The 23,136-nt window shown below is 39.9% G+C and overlaps 1 protein-coding gene across 8 annotated transcripts in view; it reads right to left on the bottom strand.

The window, feature by feature from the left end:
* MCPH1 (microcephalin 1) overlaps nt 1-23,136 on the bottom strand; it is a 237,460-nt gene that overhangs the window by 180,281 nt on the left and 34,043 nt on the right. For all 8 annotated transcript variants that reach the window (XM_054561156.2, XM_054561157.2, XM_024251035.3 and 5 more), the window contains 3 exons: nt 21,054-21,143; nt 17,588-18,754; nt 7,871-7,980 (listed from right to left, as the gene is read on the bottom strand). In XM_054561156.2, coding sequence (XP_054417131.2) covers nt 7,871-7,980; nt 17,588-18,754; nt 21,054-21,143 — 1,367 coding nt within the window. The remainder of the gene's footprint in view (nt 1-7,870; nt 7,981-17,587; nt 18,755-21,053; nt 21,144-23,136) is intronic.

Below are 23,136 nucleotides of genomic sequence, written 5' to 3'. Positions count from 1 at the left end.
GAGGAGCTTTTAGAAAAGGCTATACTCCTATCCTCACCCCATGCCCAAGACTCTCTTTTGGCCCTGGCATGCCTGTGGTCAGTAAGTCCAACAAGAGACACAGTGTGGACTGTCCCGGAGTTTTAAGGGTCATTTTCATTAAAGACACATGGTGGTCTCTGGGAGTGGGAAAAGAGGAGGCAGGTGAGAGAGACCTACTCCAAGTTATAGCCGCAAAACAAAGCACAGTCAATATGCAGACATGACCCTCACCCAAGTTTGTGCTGAAGAAAATAGCTAACATTTTTTGAGCACTTCTATATATCAGGTAGTATCTTAAACTCTTTGCATGTTTCAACTCAATTAGTTAGCACAAACCCTTTGAGGAGACTGGTACTATTATTAATATTATCCCTGTTTTATACACAAGGAAGTAGAGGCACAGATATTAAGTAATTTGTTCAACACCATGGAACCCACAGAGCAGGTGAGTAGCAGAGCTGGGATTGAACCCAGGCATCTAGCTCTGGGGGCAACGCTTTAGCAACACTGCACTGCCATGCACAGCCTTGGAGAAGAGAATCTATCTTTTACTGAAAGAAGACCGTCTCTCAAGTTTAGGAAGAATATTCAAAAATAAGTGAAGTACATGATGATGATTCCATCATTACTGAGTGATGGTTAAGAACACCAGAAATGTTTTAAACATGTTCACTGAGAAAGTAAAAGGGAAATTAATGCATCTCTTATTTACTCAGAAAATATTTACTGAGCACCTATTTTGTTTGTGATGTTATATCCTGCTGAGTATTAAGAGACTAACAGGATATAGACTATGTCCTTATGGGCTCATATTCTAGCAAAGATGTAAGACCAAGCAACTATCAGAGCATATGCAAGCTATTACTTATTTGTTTTGCACCCTATTTGAGAAACTTTTAGGAATTTAAGCATTCTATCTGGTGTGTAATTCTTTAATTTTTTTAAACCACTATCAAAATAAGTATGCTCTATTTGTTCCTTCATATCTCTCCAGGCCTCCAGGCTTAGGAAAGCCTCTGTAAACATTTCTGTGCTCTGACCCACAGCTTGCCTTCACATGCAACAAGCTGGATTGGCAGAGATGGCTCCAAAATGAGATTCTAAAACTTAGCCACTTATAAAAAGCTATCCTGTTGATAACTCGCATTAAAAACTTTGCTGAAGATAATAATCAATATTTTGAACAACAAAATCCAGAAGTAGTAGAATTAGCCAAATACTTGGAGAAAAAAAAATATATTCATGTATTTCTACCAGAGTGCTGGTATCTATACATAGCTTCTTTGGGTTCTGTGTCTGACGATATTCAACAAGTAACAAAGAAAACAGGTCAAAATTTGTCATAATATTTTCTATTTCTCCCTCTGAAAAGATGTATAATTATCAATGTCAATGACCTACATGCTGCAAGCTAAGATTACAGAGGTAACAAAACTGCTTAACTGGATCCTCAAAATAAAGTCTCAACAGGCCGGGCATGGTGGCTCACGCCTGTAATCCCAACACTTTGGGAGGCTGAGGCGGGCAGATCACTTGAGGTCAGGAGTTCAAAACCAGCCTGGCCAACATGGCAAAACCCTGACTCTACTAAAAAAAAAAATAGAAAAATTAGCCGGGCATTATAATCCCAGCTACTCAGGAGGCTGAGACACAAGAATCACTTGAACCTGGCGGGGTGGAGGTTGCAGTGAGCCAAGATTGGCACTGCACTCCAGCCTGGACAACAAAGCGAGACTCCATCTCAAAAAAAAAAAAAAAAAAAGTCTCAACAAATTTGAAACAAGTATATTTAAAATAAGTCTAAAAAAACCAGACTCTTTTTCTGACTGATTTATAGAGTGATTTTTGCCATTTAAAATGGGCATTACACCAAAAAAAAATTTGGTGGAAGTTACAGCTCTGAGATTCTATAATTCTTCATGGAATCATATTTTTTTTCACTCTTTAAGAGAAACTGAATTAATGTCATTACAGGTGTTTAGTGTGTCTTTTGCAAACTGACCTAAGTGTTCATCTCAAAAATCGTTTCTCTTGACTTGGCCTCTTACTGCTCTCTTCTCAGGGAAGGATTCACACCAAAACTCTATTTAGAAAAGTTTTCTTAAGTGGCCATTAAAATTCACCCATCGTCTCCAGGAATGGTGGACTAAGTAGTTTGAAATAGCCTCCTCACTGTGAGCCCTCAGAAAAGCTGGACAGGATGCAAACAAACAAACAAGCCCCAGCTATTTGCAGACGTTGCCCAGCTACTAAGTCAGTGAGTCATGGAAGAAGAAACCCATGGAAGAAGAGGTGAACCAGCGTGAGAAGCCCACACTCCCTGGGGACAGCCAGCCTCACAGAGACAGAACCCCAGCTCCAGATCATCTCAGTCCCTGCTAGGAAGATAAAGACAAACTAACCAGGCATATTAGATACGGAACATACGACTGAAAACAACAGATAAGAAAAACAGAAATTAAGGGGAGCCAGAAAAGGGAGTTATTTCAAAAGAAATATGCGTAATATGTTCAAATAAATAAAAGACAGGATTAATAATTTTGGCAAAGAACTGGAAATGGTTTTTATAAATCTAATAGAGGGCATGAAGGCTCCCGCCTATAATCCCAGTACTCTGGGAGGCCAAGGTAGGAGGACTGTTTCAGACCAGGGGTTTGAGACTAGCCTGGCCAACGTGGAGAGACCCCCCTCTCTACAAAAAATAATTAAAAAAAATAAAATGGAATAACAGGGACTGAAAAATAATACATGTTAAAACTCAATATGTGGATTTAGCATCAGAATAGACTTAAAAAAGAGTCAAAGGTGAAATGGAAAAGAAATCAATAGAAGACATCCAGAATGAAATAAGGAGATACAAGAGGAAAGAAATAGAGGAAAATCATGAGACATGGGCTATAGAAGCAAAGGATAGCACATGAGATTGCGTTCCCAGCAATGGAGGCGTGAAAAAACAGGCAGAAGAAATCACAGCGGAGAAGTTTCCAGAACAGATCAAAGACAGGAAGGCCTGTGACTCTCAAGTAAGTGAACAACAAAAACAATACTCTGGTATAACAATCACAATGAACCTACAGAAAACCAAGGATGAGAACAGTCTAACCCCAGAGGCCGTAGCCGAAGTCAGCATCTCTCTTCTCGCGGTTCCTCATCCATCCGCGGGCCACACCAAGGCCGTGCTGCTCTTCGCACAGGCTCCAGGCTTTCCCACAGGCTCCAGGCTTTCCCACCTTTCTCGCCTTTGTACCTTCTCACCACCTTCACATTACTCAGAACTCATGACTGACAGCTCTCATCGACTGACAGTCCTGTCTGCAGGGCTGCCCAGATAGGACATTACCTGTAAGTGCTACTTCAAATTTAAAACTAAAAAGAAAATAAAGTCATTAGGGCCACGAGACACATCTGAGTTTCAAATCATTTTCCTCACTACAGAAATAGCATGTAGGCTGGCTCTCACGTGAAAACATAAAAATGTCAGGCCCAGACCTTACTGTTCTCCATTCCAGTAGTGGCATTGCTTCAGTCATTAGCTGGTGAAAGATATTTCCTGTAAACTCTCCTTTTTTCAACATTAATATTCAATTACAAGATTTTTTTTTCTTTAGGAAACAGAACCAATTTTGTGCTTAATAGAATCTAATACCTTAATATGTCCTTATACATAAAAATATGTGGCATGCGCCTGTAGTCCCAACTACCTGGGAGGCTGAGGCAGGAGAATCGCTTGAACCCGGGAGGCGGAGGTTGCAGTGAGCCGAGATTGTGCCATTGCACTCCAGCCTGGGTGACAGAGCGAGACTCCATCTCAAAAAAAAAAAAGGGCCATGTTAAGTTCCAAATTTCAGTTTAACACAGTTTATCTTGAAATCAAGGAACAAAATAAGCAGGTAAAACCTATTTAATGGGAAAAAAAGAACGGTTGAGATACTAACATTATATTTGTAAGCTGCTAGTCAGAAGCTTCTAATTTTAATTCACCAATTCAATCCTTCCACAATTCCACTGTATACTTTTAAAACCAGGAAACTAAATTTTAGTGTTTCTGTGGACTCATTAAAAATATCAACATAAACTTCTCTCTCCATGCTCATATCAAAAGATCTCAAACTACTGGGAAGTTATATATTTAAAATTTAATGTTGCTGGCTAGGTGCTGTGGCTAGTGCCTATAATTCCAGCACTTTGGGAGGGCCAAGGAAGGCAGATCACTTGAGGTCAGGAGTTCGAGACCAGCCTGGTCAACATGGTGAAACCCCATCTCTACAAAAAACTTAAAAAATTAGCCAGGCGTGCTGGCGGGTGCCTGTGGTTCCAGCTACTCAGGAGGCTGGGGCAGGAGAATCACTTAAATTCGGGTGGCGGAGGTTGCAGTGAGCCGAGATCACGCCAGTACACTCCAGCCTGGGCATCAGAGTGATACTCCATCTCAGAAAAATAAAATAAAATAAAATAAATTTAATGTTGCCTTTTAAGAAATTTATATCATTCTTTCTTCTAACCTGTAAAATAATAAACCATGGTCCTTCATCTATATTGCTATCTAATTTGCGCTCCTAAAACACTCACTCAACCTTTAAGCAAACAAATCAGGACTTTTTTTTTTTTCTTTTTTCTTTTTTTTTTTGAGACAGAGTCTCACTCTGTCACCCAGGCTGGAATGCAGTGGCGCAATCTCAGCTCACTGCAAGCTCCACCTCCGGGGTTCATGCCATTCTCCTGTCTCAGCCTTCCGAGGAGCTGGGACTACAGGCGCCCGCCACCATGCCCGGCTGTTTTTTTGTATTTTTAGTAGAGACGGGGTTTCACCGTCTTAGCCAGGATGGTCTTGATCTCCTGACCTCATGATCTGCCCACCTTGGCCTCCCAAAGTGCTGGGATTACAGGTGTGAGCCACCGCACCCGGCCCACAAATCAGGACTTTAATTAAGCCTTGGTCTTTAATTTTAGAGTCTAAAAATGAAACAAGTTTACATGAGAAATGTTTAGAAACAAATGAAACTTCTTCTAGGATAAATTACTTGTTTAAATTCTACTAAAGTCCCAAGGCAGTAATTTCCAAACTTTGCTTTGCATTAGAATCACCTCAGGAGTTTAAAAAAATCCTAGTGGCCAGGGTGCACCCCATATTAATGACACCAGCATGTCTGGGGTTGGGGCCAGGCAGCCACGTACCTTACAGATCCCCAGGTAAGTCCAATGCGCAGCCCAGTCAGGAAGCACTACCCTAGGGCATTAGGAGTTTTTGATTCATTCAAGCAAAGACTGTGTGGTGAACTGTAATGAGGAATGGATTAGGAAGAAAATCCTGTGAAAGAGGGGAAACCTAGGTCTTGCTCCTTCTGCTATTGGCGAGACGCAATACAGAAGGTATAGTCTTCGCCCTCACTAGGTGTTGGTCCCCTCCATGTTAAGGACAGGGTGCCGCACTGGGGTCGGGAGCTGCTGGCCAGGAGGGTCTCAAGTGGGGCCAGAGAATCTGCATTTATTTATTTTTGAGACACAGTCTCACTCTGTTGCCCAGGCTGGAGTGCAGTGGCATGATCTCGACTCACTGCAACCTCTCCTTCCTGTGTTCAGGTGATTCTCCCACCTCAGTCTCCTGAGCAGCTGGGATTACAGGTGCCCACCACCAGGCCTGGCCAATTTTTGTGTTTTTTATAGAGACGGGATTTTGCCATGTTGGCCAGGGTTTTGCCATGTTGGCCAGGCTGGTCTCAAACTCCTGACCTCAAGTGATCTGCCCGCCCCACAGTGCTGGGATTACAGGCATGAGCCACCATGCCTGGCCCAGAAAATCTGCATTTAAAACCTGCTTTGAGTGATTCTTCACACAGAACCAGAAGTGGTGGATCCCTTTCAGAAATGACATTCTAAATTACGAGGGCAAAGTTTACTAATACTCTTAAAATATTTTTAAAAGAAGACTTAAATTTGAGCAAGTTAGGCAGTTTAATCTATGAAAATATTTTTGTTCCTGAGCACAGCAGGTGAAGGCAGATATGGAGGTGTGTATTTATAATTTTGTATTTTGTGTCCCTCTCTGACCACTCATTCTTTTATCATTACTCAAGATAATAATACCACCTTATATGCATGGAGCACACACTATTTGATCTACAGAAGAGTGCCAGAAGGTCAAACAGGTACCCATCTCCCATTCATATGCCATTTACAATGAGATGCCTCATAAGTAAGAAGGAGCCACACTCCCACCCAGGATGCCTGTCCCTAACTCAGTGCTTCCACAGACCCAGCCCATCAGGTCCAGGGCTATCCCAGGCACAGGGCGGCAATACCACTTGTCTGAAACAGTAACTTCCATTGTGGGCAAATGAGAAAGTCAAACCTCACGCCTTTTGATCAGACAGGATGGAGTATTTTTATGGTGAGTAACAAGTAACTCAACACTCAGTATTTACTGAGCACTTAAAAAAAAAAAGCCAGACATGGTAAAACGTAGAGTACCAATAGAGATGAGAGGTACCACCGCTTCCCTGGGCAGACACTGGCAGAAGGTAAAGGGTCAGTAAAGCGGGAGGGCAAAAAACAGAGCTGTGGACCAGATGCCATGGGACGCATCAGCAGGAGAGGCACGGGAACAGTAGTAGATGCAAAGGAAACTGGTTCTTTATTTCTTTCCAAAGGAACTAGGTCAAGTGGCCATGTAGCAGTAGGAAGAAGACTGAGAAACAGTGCCGCAAAACACAAACTCAGCCACAGTGTCGCCAGCGTTCTAGGAAGTGCCCCACCCCTGGGAGGCAGCACACTGAGCAGGTCCTGCAGGCTGCAGTGGAGTCAGGGTGCGCAACGCCATTGTAGATCAGGTGCCTTGGTGTTGCCATGCCACAAGTATGTTATGGAACCCTGACAGTCTCTCTCTCTCCACATCTGTTGCTTTACCTGAAATAGGGTTCCTTTCCATTTTTTTGCTACACTTTTTTTTCTGAGACAAACCAGAAAGCACCAGTAAAGAAATCTAAGTTTCTACAAGTTACTGCCAACTTTCATGAAATCTGTGTAATTTTAAATGTCTTTTAACCATTGCCAAGATAAGACGCAAAGGAGTCAGGTTTCTCTTCCACAGGTCAAATGCAGCCGCCCATCTGTTCAAGCCTGAGTATCAGGACCTGGAAGCCGCATGCAGACCCGTCTACTCTGTCATTCTTTTCATCTGTTGCTTTTCAATCGGTATGGTTTTTCTCTACCATTCTGAAATCAGGTTTCACTACACTATACTTCCTTGGCCTCATAAAAATGAGGCACAAGGTATAATATAGAACGGCTAATTTTAAATTTAAGCAATGCAAGTAGATATTGAATGATCAGAAAATTTAAAATCCTCATTCTATTACTCACGTAAGAGGATAAGCGGAGTCTTTTAGAGGAAGAGCAAGGTTTTAAAGCCAAAACCACAAAGGGAAGGGTGTACCTGAGTGTTAGCATATAAACCTTTCACTCTGATGGCTTGAGGTCAAGCCTTGGTTAGTTCAAAAGTGAATGAATGTTTGGATTCTTCACCTCCTACCTAGTAAATATTTATTCCGATTATAAAATGGCAAGAAACACTGGCACAACCAACATTCTCTGCTTGAAAGAAGCTACAGGCATTTTTACAAGAAATGCATTAGCAAAGTGATATGAGAAAGCTTGGTCTATCAATAATAACTGTCTCGAATGCAAACAACGCTTTCAGTTTCATATTCTGAGTTTTCCAGCATTTACCCATAATCAATTTTTTAAAATAAAAGACAAGTCACATAGACTGGTTTATGTTTCATTGACCCAGAGAAGAACATTATGATGTATCAGCATTTGAAAGTTTAAAATAATATTTTTACACACTGACCTTTTTGCCTCTCTCACTTTTCTTCAATTCCTCATGAGGTTTGATGAGGTCCTTAAAGCCATCACATGAGTCATCTAAAACATCATGCCTTGTTGGTCTATTTTTAACACCTAAAACCCAAGTGGATTAAAAATTAATTAGAACTTTACATGGACTAAATACAACTTAAGCAAAACAAAAATCACATTTATGCATAATGGAAACAGGAAGTTATAGGACTTTTAAATAAATTGTATATGTCTGGCTCTTTGAGCTCTATCTAGAACTTTCAGTTTATTACATTTCAATATCCCAAGCAATTCACTTAATTCAATGGTCAGTAACAATCAGGTTACAATGTCCTACAGCATCAACTCTGTCCATTTGATAATGTAAGAAAATGTATTCCCATAACTTACGCACTCTTCAAACTTAAATTCTTAGATTTTAAAATAATGACAAAGAACAGTTCTTCAGAGTAGGCAGTTCCATATTAGAGGCAATAATTAATCTAAGTTTTGAGGTCAGTTTGAGATTTTCTAGAAAATAGTCTTCAGTACAGAGCTTCAGGCTTCAACCTACAAATGATGGATGATGATTTTACTCCCCCCAAGTTTCCACCTTAGACCAGCATCTTGCCATGAAGACACACAAACCAAAAGGATACTCATTCAAGTGAAATGTGGTTTCCTTAGATGCTAACCTGTGTAGGCCTAAGTAACCCACAATGAAATGTGAAATGTGTACTTTGATTTGACTCATCTACGGCCTCAGAGGGTGCCTCTTACTCTCACCCGTCCTCCTCCTTCAAACAGTTTGCCTACTTTATGACTTAGATGGGATTTTGAAGGAGGAGCTAACATGGACCATAACATGGTCTCAATGGTATAATGCAAACTTTGATGCAAAAGTTATGTAGCAGCCTAGGGGGTACTAGAACCTCAGTCAGGTGATGGCCAAACTGCACTGTTGATTACCTAATGATTAACAAATAGCTAATGATCTACCCACTGGGGATGCAAAATGCACAAGATATAGTCCCACACTTAGGGAGCTCACAACCCAATAGACAATGTAGACGCAGATGAATAAATATAATGCAAAGTGAAATTAACATCAGTGCCCTCAGAAATTAAAAATCACGTAACATGAGAAAGACTTCTTTGCAGATAAAATGCTATAAAGCCAGCTATAACTAAGTTTGGAGAGTCTAAGGTAAAAACTGTCACTCTTTTCAAAAACAGGGTCCTATCTCAGTGAAAAAGGATGTAGAATAAAAATGTTAATACTTTCCTGAATTCAAGCTAGTTGTTATTTGCAGCCTGGGCCCTGGACAGATTTTAAGGTCCAGTTCTAAACCACAAACCTACCAACCTACACTCTTTGCCATAATCCCTAATACAGAATCCACTGGAGACTCAAACCAGTCACATCCTGACTGATCCCGTACCTCCTCAGGTATCTTTTATGGTTGACTTGCACTGACTTTTCGCCCAGGCCCACTTTATCCCCTGGGGTAGAATATGAATGCAATCTCCTTTTCATCTTTAAGATTAAAAATAATTAGAATTATTAATTATATCTACTATGCACTTATTTTCCTTTTTAAATAACAAATATTTACTTGAAGCATGAGTGTGTCAAAATCAGAAAAGCAGTGGACTAGAGATATAATTTGGGACGTAGTGCTCTGTTATTGAGTCATGAATAAATTTGCAGCTTCCTAGTGTATTCAATAAAAGTTTTATAATAGCCACTTGCCTCAGTTCTTGCCAAACAACGAAACAGGCTGTAAAGCATTTTATAAACATAAAGTTCTAAGAAATGCAACACAATCTTTTAAAACTTAAGAAAGACTGATATTGTTAACAACATGTTTTCACAATTTCACAAATCCTGCAGTCAAAAAATGATCTAAGTAAATGATTTATTTAAAACATTTCATAAACTCTGCCACAGTAATTTGCCAGTGTGTTTTAACAATGACATCGGTAAACCCAAAGCAGTTGAGAGTGCAAAGTACTTCTGAAAACATCTGTGGAAAGATTAGTTGGACTCCATTTTTGGCTGGGGGTCTGTAAACAAACACCTACTCTCCTCTTCCTGACTCTCCCACTTCTTGGATGACTCTTTTTTCATGTTTGCTCCTAAGTGTGGTTTTTTCATTGGTTGTCATCAGCTCCCTTCTCACTCCCCAAGGTGATTTCATCACTTCCCATAAAGTCATCCATTACTGAAGAGACCTAATTCTCTGTACCTTGTCTAGACCTCCCAGCTGAGGTATGGCTGGATATATCCAACTACCTAATGGCCATCTATTTTGAATGTCTCCAAGAAATTCCAACTAACATGCACCCTTTAGCTGCTCTTCCTCCAACACACCCCAGTTGGATGAATGTCTGTCTTCTTAGGCTGGGGCTACCATAACAAAATATCACAGATTGGGTGGCCTGAAGGCCGAGATCAGGGTGCCCCCATGGTGGGGTTCTGGTGAAGGCTTTCTTCCTGGCTTGAAGGAGGCTACCGTCTTGCTGTCTTCACATGGCACAGAGAGAGGAAGCCAGTTCTCTGGTCTTTTTATAATGGTCCTAATCCCATCATGAAGCCCCTATCTTCAAGACCTCATCTAAACCTAATTATCTTCCCAAGATCACCCTATCCAAATGTTATCCCATTGAGGGTTAGAGCTTCAATAAATAAATGTGGGCGTCAAAGGACACAATTTGGTCCACAGCATTTCCCTGTGAAAGCCATATATCTTCCTCTCTCATTTTCCTCCCAACCTCAGTACACACACAATTCATTGACTTCGTTTTCACAAAATGATCAAATACAGAAATGAATCTGACAGCCCCCACATTTTTATCTTTCGGTTATCTGAAATTTTACCATTTGGAAATTAGTTTGGATTAATAATACCATCAAAATGCAAACACATCAATGAAAGCCAGTAAATGATCACTCACCTCTCAGTGTGAATTAGTTAAATCACAGCCTTCAGCTACTCAACAGAGATAAGCAAGATTAAGGAAAAGTATTGATACTGAGGGAAGAGAGAAGAAAATGTCTAATATGATCACTTTGGAGCCAGATCCAGGGCAAGACAGTATAAGGACACATGTAACTTAAATACTAGGAAAGGGAGAGATGAAGAAGTGGACTATGAAAACACTGTAGGAGAAACTTGGCTTGTGTCAAATTTTGTCTAGAGCTAAGGCCGAAGAAATAACTCTTATTTTTAACATTTATTTTCCTCCACATCCTACTTTCCTACTTCCAAGATACAGAATTAAGACTAATAATGCTAATATTAATAACACATTTAAACAATTAGTATTTACTCATACAAGGCACTATGCAAGAGTCAAGGGTTGAAAAGCCTTCTGAAGGCTGAATAATCCATAATTTTAACATGTAAAAATATACACTTAACACTATCCAAAGAGAAATTTCTTCTAAGCTTCAAAAATTTGAATATGAAATTATTTTACAATGTAGTATGCAAAATATTAAGACTGGAAAGAACCTTAAAAGACACCTAGGAAAAATTCCTTTCCAGAGATAACTTTGGGATATATGCAAGTTATACGGGTTCTACACAAGTAAAACTCTGCTAACAAGAGACTGTACTCATATTCATCTATTAAAATATCAAGTTCACTTTGTTCATTCTGAAAAAAACAAAAACAACACTCTTCAATAGATAATGTGGAATTTTATCCTTTGTAATCATTGTAGAGGTCATTCCAATATCAATTTTATGTGTGTAAATTTTTTTTAATTCCCACTGAAAGTAATTGCTCCGACTTTTGAATTTCCTGATACTTGTGTGTAAAGTATCTTGACTGTACCTTCCCTACTTAGCTAAGTTCTCTAAAGCAAGGGACAGAGCTTTCTATTAACCTTACCTCTCACTGTTTATACATTGGACATAGTAGATACGGAGTAAACATCTGACTGATAAAAAATGAATACGTAAATGAATCAATGAATCAACCAAACAGTTAAGTGGTCAATAGCCTTCTGTTAAGACTGACTAACCCACATCTAGTTGCTAGGATTGCTTAGTTTTGCAGCCCCAGTGAGTTAGGCTAGCAGGCTATGGGACAGAGGGTTCTTAATACACTTGTGAATTATTTGAAGAGTCAAAAGTACAACAATTTAACATACTTAATGAATATATGTCTATCTATTTATTTGCGACAATAGTAATTCACAGTTCCTCTTGAATGCTCAGAATTTGCAAAATGTATTATACCATAGGCTGGGCACAGTGGCTCACAGCTGTAATCCCAGCACTTTGGGAGGCAGAGGCGGGCAGACTGCATGAGCTCAGAAGTTGGAGACCAGCCTGGGGAACATAGCCAGGTGTGGCGGCCTGCGTCTGTAGTCCCAGCTACTCAGGATGCTGAGGTGGGAGGATCACTTGAGCCCAGTAAGTTGAGGCTGCAGTGAGCTGCGATCATGTCACTGCACTCCAGTTTGGGTGACAGAGTGAGATCCTATCTCAAAACAACAACAAAAAACCCCAACTCCTGTAAATCCTCCAGACCAATATTAGATACTTTGTTAAAAGCCAAAATGGATGACAAAAATGAGTGGTTATCAGTGACATCATCAGCTTGTTAATCAGCATAATGGATGTGAGAAATAGTTTCTTGTTGGTTAAATTCATGGATTCAAGAACACTGAATTGGCTTAAATACTGCAGGGGAACCCAATACCCACAAATAACAGAGCATAAACATCTAGTATGAGTTGTGGCTGGTATCCCTGGGGGTGGTATCCAAGGCTTAATCCCTAAATGACCCTATCATAAACCACAGGGTCAAAGGATACACGATGGTCTGGTGCTGAGTGCAAGTTTGCAGAAACTTGCCCATAGAATGTTGTCTGCCTCCAGCAAACCTTTCAGATAAGGTATGGACACTGCACTAAAGGACAGAGAACTGGGCCTTCAGCATATTGGTCACTTTTGTGGACCGCTTCCTAACTGCTTGCCAATAAATGTTTAATAAATGTCTTTCTGAGACTTGCCTTCAACAAGATCAGGTAGATAGATGGTAGAAGAGTAGTTAACCATCATCGACCTCCAACATCTGGTGACTATTATCGATGAACAAGACCCTGGTAGTTGGACATGACCAAATTGCTCAGATAAGCTCACAACACATGTGTACAAGGTGCTGACACGTAAAAATCCATCACACACAGCAAAGAAGAAAATCTGTATCAAACCCATGGACAAGTGGGGTATGGGAAGGACTTTTCTGCTTTTGCTAGTGAACACACGGCACCTATCGGACCACTGTGTCTCCTTCGTGAAAAGCAACTAGGAGCCAAGCTGTGCACTAGTTCAGGATGACCAATCGGCTTTAACTACTTGGCAATTCAAACTGACTTCCGGTGGTTGAAGAACTGTGATTGGCAGTGCCAAGGGTCAGGTGGGACACATTTCCACAAATAAGCAACAATTCTCTCTTGTGCTGTCAGAGGTTAAAACAAGAAGAAAGATCTCCATTCCCATGCAAACTGGCTGTGGACATATTTCCTGAGCCCAAACTACAGCAGCACTTTTCAGACTGAGTGCAAGAGCAAAGGGAATTTCCTATTTATTTATTTTTTTCAGATGGAGTTTCACTCTCATTGCCCGGGCTGGAGTGCAGTGGCATGATCTTGGCTCACCGCAACCTCTGTCTCCTGGGTTCAAGTGATTCTCCTGCCTCAGCCTCCCAAGTAGCTGAGATTATAGGCATGTGCCACCACGCCTGGCTAATTTTGTAATTTTAGTAGAAATGGGGTTTCACTATGTTGGTCAGGTTGGTCTTGAACTCGTGACCTCAAGTGATCCAACTACCTCGGCCTCCCAAAGTGCTGAGATTACAGGCGTGAGCCATCATGCTTGTTCGGAATTTCCTATTTCAAAACCCATTTAACTGCACAATTGAGGCGCTTCAACCTATTTTTCAATTGCAAGTGATGAATCTGCAATATAAGGACATGCTAAGAAGCAGGCATCGAGAGAAGAATCTAAGAGAATTCCATCAGTGTCTTCTAAGCAATGAAGATGCTCAATGCAAATTATCTAATTATGGACTGACATCAAATCAGCAGTATCTGTCTGTGTGAAAAGGCATTTTCAAAAGTGAAATACGTAAAATCTATCTTATTACAAATCAGCCTTAATAAACATTTGCAATCCATGTTGGTGATGGGAGCACTCAGTCTGAACTCCAATTAAATGAAATGTTATTATTCCTCCCCTCACAAATTATTTTATTTTTCTCATTAATAGACCTGTATTACAAAAAAATTGTATTCCAGTGTCGTCAATAAAAATTTCATGGAAAATGTCTTTTTCTCATTATGTAATCATCTACATGCATACCTACATACCTCAATTTGGTCTCTTTGCCCACAAAGTGTAATAAACTTACTATCTGATCTGTTACAGAAAAATTGTGCTGACCCTACCTATAGACTCTATTAAAAAATGAAGATTTACTGGTACCAATATGTAAATATATGACATACTGCTTTGTAAAAAGCAATTTTTAAGGCAATATAATTCTATGTATGCAAAAAATTCTCTTAAAATATCTATTTGCAGTTGTATGCTTGCAGACACACACACACACACACACAAGAAATGTGTGGAAGGAAATATTAAACTGCTGGCAGTGACTGCTTCATGCAGACAAACACTCCAGCCCACAGTCTGTTCTTCAGTGTCCACGGTTACATTTAAAACTTAAATCAGATTTGGTTGCTCCCCTGTTCAAAAGCCCCAATGGCTTCTCATCACACTTCAAAACAAAACAGCTGTCCGCCTTGTCAGAGACTTAGGGTCCCAAAGCTCTGGCTCTTACCCCTCTCCAACCTCCTTCCTGCGGCTCAGGAAGTCCTTGCTGTACTGGCCTCCCTGCTGTTCCTGCAAGCATTTTTCTCCATCAGGACATTTGTTCCTGCTGTTACCTCCAGCTGAAACATGGATTTTGACAGAGTGACAGGCTCCCGCTCCCTCTCCCTCCCCAGGCCTGTGATCGGATGTCACCTTCTCAGGGAAGCCTTCATTGGTCACCTTATCTATCCAATGCACTATTGTTTTTTTTTGATCATTAACTGCTTCCTAGCTGACATTGTTATACACTTATTCACTATTTGCCTTCCTCTATAAGGGTGCACACTGCTTCATTCTCTATGTCCCCACAAACTTGAAGAGCACCTGAGACACAACGGGTGCATGTCTTTCATTAGTTAGGAAGTGAACTAATGAAAAGAGGCAAGTGAGGAGATGGAAATTCTAGTCTTCTTAGCAATCTTTGTTACAATGGGAATGTATCTGTGTACTGTTTATAAAATTAAGAGAATAAGAAAAAGAAAAAAATTAATGATTTTAAAGATTTTAGAAAACAAAATTGTTGGCCAGGTGCAGTGGCTCACGTCTGTAATCCCAACACTTTGGGAGGCCGAGGCGGGTAGATCATGAGGTCGGGAGTTCAAGACCTGCCTGGCCAAGATGTGAAACCCCATCTCTACTAAAAATACAACAAAATTAGCTGGGCATGGTGACGGGTGCCTGTAATCCCAGCTACTTGGGAGGCTGAGGCAGAGAACTGCTTGAACTTGGGAGGTGGACGTTGCAGTGAGCTGAGATTGTGCCACTGCACTCCAACCTGGGCGTCAGAGTGAGACTACGTCTCCAAAAAAACAAAACAAAACAAAACAAAACAAACAAAAAAAAATTGTTTCTCGCTCAGTTCCCATTCTATTAATGTATTGAAGCTCTTTGTAACTTGTTTTTGAAATCTTTTTTACTCTGTATCTTAGATATTGACAACAGCAACGAGTAAAAGTGAACTGAAAACAGAAATGGAAAAAAGCCCTTTATTTCGACATTAAAGATTTGGAGGTGCAGTTTGCTGTACAGAAGTTTTCATTCCTCCACAATTTCACCAGATATAGAGTGTGCATCCCTGACACTGAAACTGAAGGCTTTATGGTTTCATCTTCTAAGATAGATTCCCAAAGAGAGTTGGTTTACCTGAGTCCCAGGGGGCTGACAGTGGACAGTTTAAAACATTGATGAATCTTTATTACTATAAAAGAAAAGGGTTAGATTTAGGCTAGCCAACATGTAGGTCTTTTTATGTCCTAGAACCCAATGACTTCCCATCTCTCTGTAATGGCATGAAGTAAGGCAGATGACTCTAGAAGATCCTCTTACACTAGGGCACACAGAATGTTTTGTTGCACCCGGGCCCTGCCTGGACACCCCTGCCTGATGGCCTGCACCACTGAGCGAAAAAACCTCTCCATCTCCACCAGGGTGCCATGGGTCAACTAGTGCTGGCCCCTCATCCCCTTCTACTTACCCCCACCCCCGGAGGCTGTCGACACAGGGGGCAGTGTTCTAGAACATAACACACCTGCTTCCGAGGACTAGCACACTCCCGACAACACGCAGATTTTAGGCCATACCCCACTGTTTGCTACCAGCTTTTTCCCACTTAATTTACATTTGCATGTCATTATTATTCAAAAGCTTAAAAAATACACAAGGTGAAAACTGGAAAGATGGAGAATGTTAACCTTAGAACAGGATATTCTTAACTACCAAAGAATTTTACACATCTATTGTTTTATATTAACTTTTGAGTCAACATTTTAAAATAAATATTTTGAAAACACATACTAAGGCTAATGGAACATAAAATACAGTTTCTTGTCAAATTTAATATATGTTCAGAAAGCCAAGATATAAACAGCAGGCCAAAAATATACAAAATTATTTTCATTCTTTTTGTGAAACAATTTTGGGGAGTGTATACTCAAGGAAAAGGTATGTAACACGTCTGTGATGATTTCAAACCCTACCATGACTTCTCCACCTTCAAAGAGGCAGTTAAAACATTTGTAGAGCAGAGAAATCATGCAGAGTGAATGTGTTCTTAGTCAAATTTTAACCTAATCTTTAGGTAAAGGCAGTCAAAGTTGAAGATTTCTTCAATTTTGTTTGCTGGAACCTATTTGTACTTATAACTGTGAAGTGCAAAATTTTTTATTGTTGTGACTTTTGCTACAACGATATCGTTTATTATTATAGTTACAATTAAATTATGAATAGGAATAAATCTTTTCAAGTGATGCTTCAAGCAAAATAAGTACAAGTCAAACAAGGCCTGTTACAAATGAGCAAAATGTTTAAATGTTCCTTCATAGTTAACACTGACCAAAGTTTCTTCAAAAATCAATACTGATAACAGATTTCTAAAACTATTTTTTCACACTTTCTCTTTGATACAATCGATGGCTTAAGCTACCTTAATTTCTTTCTTTAAATAGCCTCACTATTAAGAACCTAGGTTTTAAAAAACTCTCTATTGTATGCATCTTTACACACACTGCAGCGCAAGACTCCAATGGAATAAGGAAAAAGACTTCACTCCCCTCAGTTATTCATAATTGGACTACTTATCCTTTTGACCTATAAGAAGGGAAAGTCTTGGAGAAATAGATTCATAACAGACTTGACCAATAAGTCTAGAAGTTCCACAAGGCAGCAAGTCATCTATTCCTAAAGAGTTTATCATTGGAATGATCAAATGCACATTCTTTAAGTAAAAAGAGGGGTAAATGGGGAAATAATTTATGAAAAAGTTGTGATAAATTTAAAATATGGATGCACTGTTACATGTTTATTTAGCAAAGGTGACTTGGAAAAGGAGATTCACATACTTCCACTGTATCCTCCGGGTAAGTTTTCCTTTTCTTCTGTAGACGTCTCCATGTTACAGTCACCTATAAAACATGGCTCATGTTCACTCTGGGCTTCGCCTTCAGAGGAGTTTGATATTTTGGAAGTGGTACCTTTGTTCTGTGTGCTTTTCAGACCAACCGCTTCTTTCACTTCTTCAAGGTTTCCTTCCAAAGGAGTTAAATCACCATCATGTCCTTTTGGAAGAACGGGGTCCTCAATGGTGTAAGAAAAGCCATTTCCCTCTGGGCATGCGTCTTCTTTCCCAGCCTGTCTACAACACCTTAGGGCTTCTTCAGGGGCAGAGGATTCCTCAGAAGTCAAGCAACTCAAAGTTGCAAGGCCTTCACCATTTCCAGTTTTCTGAAGACTGGAGATGGTTTTTGCTGTGAAACTGATAATGTCAACTGTTCTGGTTTTTTTACCAACGCAGGAAAAATCAGACATTTCAAATATGCTTGTTCTCTCCTTCTTAGAAAGACTTCTGCAGCTGAACTGAGCAGGGCTTGATGGCAGCTGAGATTCGGGAGGAAGATTCTCTGAATTCCTTTCCTTAAGATTATCAGGTGAAAAATAGTCATCATATGAAGACTCCCCACAGCTAAGAGCCTGGAGCGCAGGTCCTGCCACGTGCTGCAGGCTGCCTTCTGACCTGCACAGCTGCAGCCTCGGCATGATAGATCTCCTGATGCTCCTCTTTCTCTTGCATTTTTCCTTCGGAGGTGAATGGGAGCCATGTGATACTCTTTTTCTCTTTACTGAGGAACTCCTGGGTCTTGAATGTATCAAAAGGTGGCCTTTTGTTGAAGATAACGTAGGAGACAAACGATACTTCTCTTCAAACGTCTCCTGAGACATACCTGCAGCCTGCTTTTGGTCAGGGGTGACTATTTTACCTGCAATATTTCTTTGCAAGTTTATTTCTTCCTTTGAAAGATTACTCAGAAATTTCTGAGGACTTGATTTATCAAGGTGAGTGAAAGATGGTGATGAATGAGTATTATTTGCTTTCAATACAAGTGAAGAAATACACATATCACTTTTAATGTCATTAATGGATCCTCCCAACTTCCTTTCCTGATTTCCACATCCTGAGTTTCCACAAAGATCATCAAAAGAGGAGTGTAAGCCACCAGCAAAGGATTCACCTGGAAAACATTAACGGAGAGCTAACTTTTAAAAGTGGTTTAAATTATTCTAAATTCAACTTTCAGTTGACCAATAAAAAAATACTTTTAAAGTACAGCTATTAGTTAAGAAGACTATTAACCACATGTGAGTTCTTCTCATTTCCATTTAAGGGGACATTTTAGGCCAGTATTTTTAACTAGAGAACCTGGGCTTTGATGGGTGTATGGGATAGTGGTGGGGATAGAGAAGAGAGGTAACAAACTTCTAAAAATTTTAGGCAAATTTCCATATGCACGTGCACATTTTCCAGAAAGAGCATCCATAGTTTGTCACTAAATTTTCCAGGAGATCAATAATTCTAAAACCTAAGAACTACTATTGTAAGGTCTAGGGAAAGTTCTAGTCTTGCATGAAACATTCCCTCAATGAACATAGCTCACCTTTACCTTCCCTGTCTTCCAGTGAAGTCCTTGTATCACACTTATATTCAAAAGTGAGCCATTTGGTAGGCCTTAATGTTTCAACTCTTATATAGATTACTCATTTCCTGAGAGTAATGCTAAGCTGCTGCTACCTCCTGAAAATTCTATACTCCTCTGTACCCTCCGGGCCTTGCCCTTTCCTCCACACTTTATTCTGGGTAAATACAATTCATCCTTCAAAACCCACCTGGGTTGTCAACATCCCTGGGACCCTCCCACTGCCCTTGCCAGGTCTCCTCGCTCTGCTTGCCCCCTCTGCTACACACCATCATGCATCATACTGCCCCGTGGTTACGTGGGTGTCTGCCCATCACTATGCTATAAGCTACTAGAGGTCTGTTCATTTTGGAATGAATATGAAGAAGTCTCTAGTCCTGTGCTGGCTCCCCCAGTAGGGGCTCAGCACTTGCTGGTGGAGGGCCTGTGTTTTGTAGAAATCACTCAATCTGGAGGTAACATAAGTGTTATAACTCTCTGACTGAAATCACTAAAGTTCTGCTTTAAAAAGGAAGAACATAGGTAATCACCAAAGCTTCCCTTCCAACTGTGCCCCAGGAGGGGAGGGAAGCCCAGTAGGCAGGAGGCACCATGTGTGTCTTCAAGGCAGTAGTTGGAAATAAGGTCACTTTTAATTTTAGATGCTGAATATATCTTATTCAGCATCTAAAATTGTTTTATGTTTTATCACACTTTTCAAAAACCCGACAAGCAATGTGACATGTCACTAAGAGTGTAAACTGTGATGTCAGACTGCCTAAGTTAGAAGCTTGGGTTTGCCATTCACAAACCACATGACCTTGTACAAGCTGTTTGACCTCTGTGTCCTGGTTTTTCACTGGCAAAATGGGATGGTGATGGAACCTACCTCTTAAGGCTAATGGGAGAATAAATGAGATAACAGTGAATAAGACACTTAGAGGAGTGCCTACAACAACAAAAATGAAATCAATGTTAGCTATTATTATCACTTGTTTCCAACTTCTAGGAAATAAATGTAACAAGTATAAAATAAAAAGATGGAGACTGTTTAAGAGAAATGGGTAAATAATTCCAGCACATAGAGGTGAGAGTACAAGGATTAACCCTGCACTGAAAGGAGGCTTTGGTTGAAACTTCTAATATCTTGATGCTGTCTTGCGCTTTGTCATTGCTGTGGCTTTCATAATAAATATTCCATAACATCTCAAGCACTTTCGAACATAGTACTTTCAGGGATCACTGCTACTTATTTGGGCCCTACTGGGGGCTAGATGAGAAAAGTGTAAGAAATTTGATACAAAGAAGATACGACCATGAAAAATTATCATCCTAAGTGAAACAAGGGCTCCCACATTAAAAAATATGTGTGTGTAACATGTAACTAATTGCATTAATTCTTACCAATGTTCTTTCTGCTTGTAATTAGACATCCTCTATTTATCTCCTCAATTGATTGACGATCTTTACATACTTCACTGACCCCGTTCAATAACAGGTTCCTTGCGTTAATTATACATTGCGTGAAACAACATTTCCTTAGCTCTGACCTCAGTTCTACGTAGTTTAAACTGCATACAGATTAGTTCATATACGATCACAATAATTTTTTTAAATAAGCAATGGATTCTGTAGCAAGAAAGCAAATGCCTAGGGAAAACAACCTATAGGAACCAAAAAGGAAGTTTAACTCATGCCTTAATTTTATTATAATACCTAATTTCAGGGGGAAACTTAGAAGTTCTAGTTCTAACTAATTATTTTACTCATCAGAAGTTGCTACATGAAATTCTAAATCAGAAAATCATATTATTCTCAAAACTTAAATATATCACAGAAAGGAAAATAAAAATTTTACCTGAACACAAAGTATCATGTGAAATGTTCAAAGGTGCTTCACACAGAGAGTTACTTGGATTATCATGAGACTGCTGAATCATTTGGGAAGCTAAAAACAGGACCAAGACACTGCATTAGATAAAATTTCAGTATTTTTTAGCAGATGAAGCCAGCAGGAAGTCCTCCTATTAATCATAGGTGATTCTATTAAATCCTACAGTCACAAAGTTAGAAGGGATCTTAAAGTCAACTTGCCTGAATCTAATCAGAAGCTGAACAGAGTTAAGTGAACGTTTCCAGTCTGTTCTATTCTTCTTGTTTGATAGTCATGGCTTTTTCTTCAAGGATGCTCATCATAGTTACCTCTAAAACTAGAGCACTGCTTCTCAACCAGAGGTGACGTGGGGTCCCAGCACATATTTGGTAATGTCAGGACACATTTTTGGATGTCGCCAGTGAGGGAGAGCAGTGGGTAAGTGGGGAGAGGCAGGGATGCTGCTGAGCTTCCTACCACACACAGGGCAGTGCCCCCAACAAAGAATTACCCAGACCCAAATGTCAGCTGTGCTGGGTTGAGAAATCCTAGAGGTTTCATAGAAAACACTTAGGATGTCAATGACTTAACAAATAAGGTCGTAAGTATTATCTTCAAAGGCTGTTCATACAATAGTCAAGAAACAAAACAAATGTTTGGATCTCACATCCAAAGATATTTTTTAGAGACTCAAAAGGATACTTTTCTGAGAAAACTTCAGCAAAAAAGAGAATAAACCAAGATAAGGAAGGGAAGCACACATAAAATTTTCAGTTAAGTTTTAAACTGTGCTGGATGCAGTGAAGTAGCAGAATTAACATTGCAAAGTAATAGAAAAAGTAAAGTTTAAGGCAAATTAGTTTATACGCATAATTGCACACTGAAACAATTTGGATGTCCACCTGGGACACAGCTAGTTATCTACCTCAATGTCCATTCTCACTTCTTCTTAACAACAGAACTTTGATTTTATCAGGACAGCAATGCATCCCAGTCAAGACTACATTTCAGTCTTGCTTGCAAAAGGGGTGGCCATATGACCACATTCCAGCCAATGGAATTAGACAGGAATATTGGATAGATGTCTGGTAAGGCTGTCAAAAGGAGATGGCTCAGCTGGGAGGCACACACATTTTGGAAGAAAAGCCAGGCAGGCACAACAGAAAGATGGGAACCTAGTTTCTTAAAGACACCATGGAATGGCATCCCAGCCCTGACTGCCTACTTCTAAACTAGGCAAGACGGAGAAAGGCAATTCTATCGATTTTAAGTCACTGGTTTTTGTCTTTGTTATATGCAGCCGAAACTAACTTTAACTGATATAGATGGACAAAGGACATAAAATTAAGACAGGTAATAGTTGATCACATTAAAAGCTGCATTCAGTAAGTCATAGTCAGTAATATGAAAACGCACTTAAACTTGCTTCTAATCAAAAGTAACTTAAAGAACAGATCCAGTTTTTCAAGCTTCCAATTGAAAAAGGCTACAGGCTAATGCCATTCAGTTTTCCAAGCATGAAGAAAGGGGCATTCTTGTAAACAACTGGAGACAATAAAATGGCCCAAATTTTTTGAAGGATAATTCGACTATATCTATCAATAAGCCAGAGGTCGTGGCACACACCTATATTCCTAGCTACTTGAGAGGGTGAGGCAGAAGTACTTGAGCCCAGCAGTGCAAGTCCTGCCTGGGCAACACAGTGAGATTCTATATCTTTAAAAAACCAAATTCTGCATGTATGAATTAGTATTATTGAAATACATGAAGGACTCAGAAATATAAGGATTCACGTAGGCACATGCAGGGGTTATAACAGTAAAAAGTCACGGTGGAAAGCTGGAAAGACTTACATCTAGAGAAAGGAAAATGGCCTAATAGAAAAACAAGAACCCCCAAACTATATGGTTAAAAAAAGAATAAAAACTGCAATACAATTTCTAATAAACTGGGAAAAAATACCCACCAACAGATTTTCAATATCAAAGCTGTAGACTACTTCGAGCATCTTAAAAAAAAATAGGTCTACAACAACTAAGCTGCAAAAAAACCCTCCAGGATACTCTTA

The sequence above is a fragment of the Pongo abelii genome, chromosome 7 (genome assembly GCF_028885655.2).
Source record: "Pongo abelii isolate AG06213 chromosome 7, NHGRI_mPonAbe1-v2.0_pri, whole genome shotgun sequence".
Classification (NCBI taxonomy): domain Eukaryota; kingdom Metazoa; phylum Chordata; class Mammalia; order Primates; family Hominidae; genus Pongo; species Pongo abelii.
Note: the sequence above shows the minus strand (reverse complement) of the source record. Positions and strands in the feature narration are given on the sequence as shown.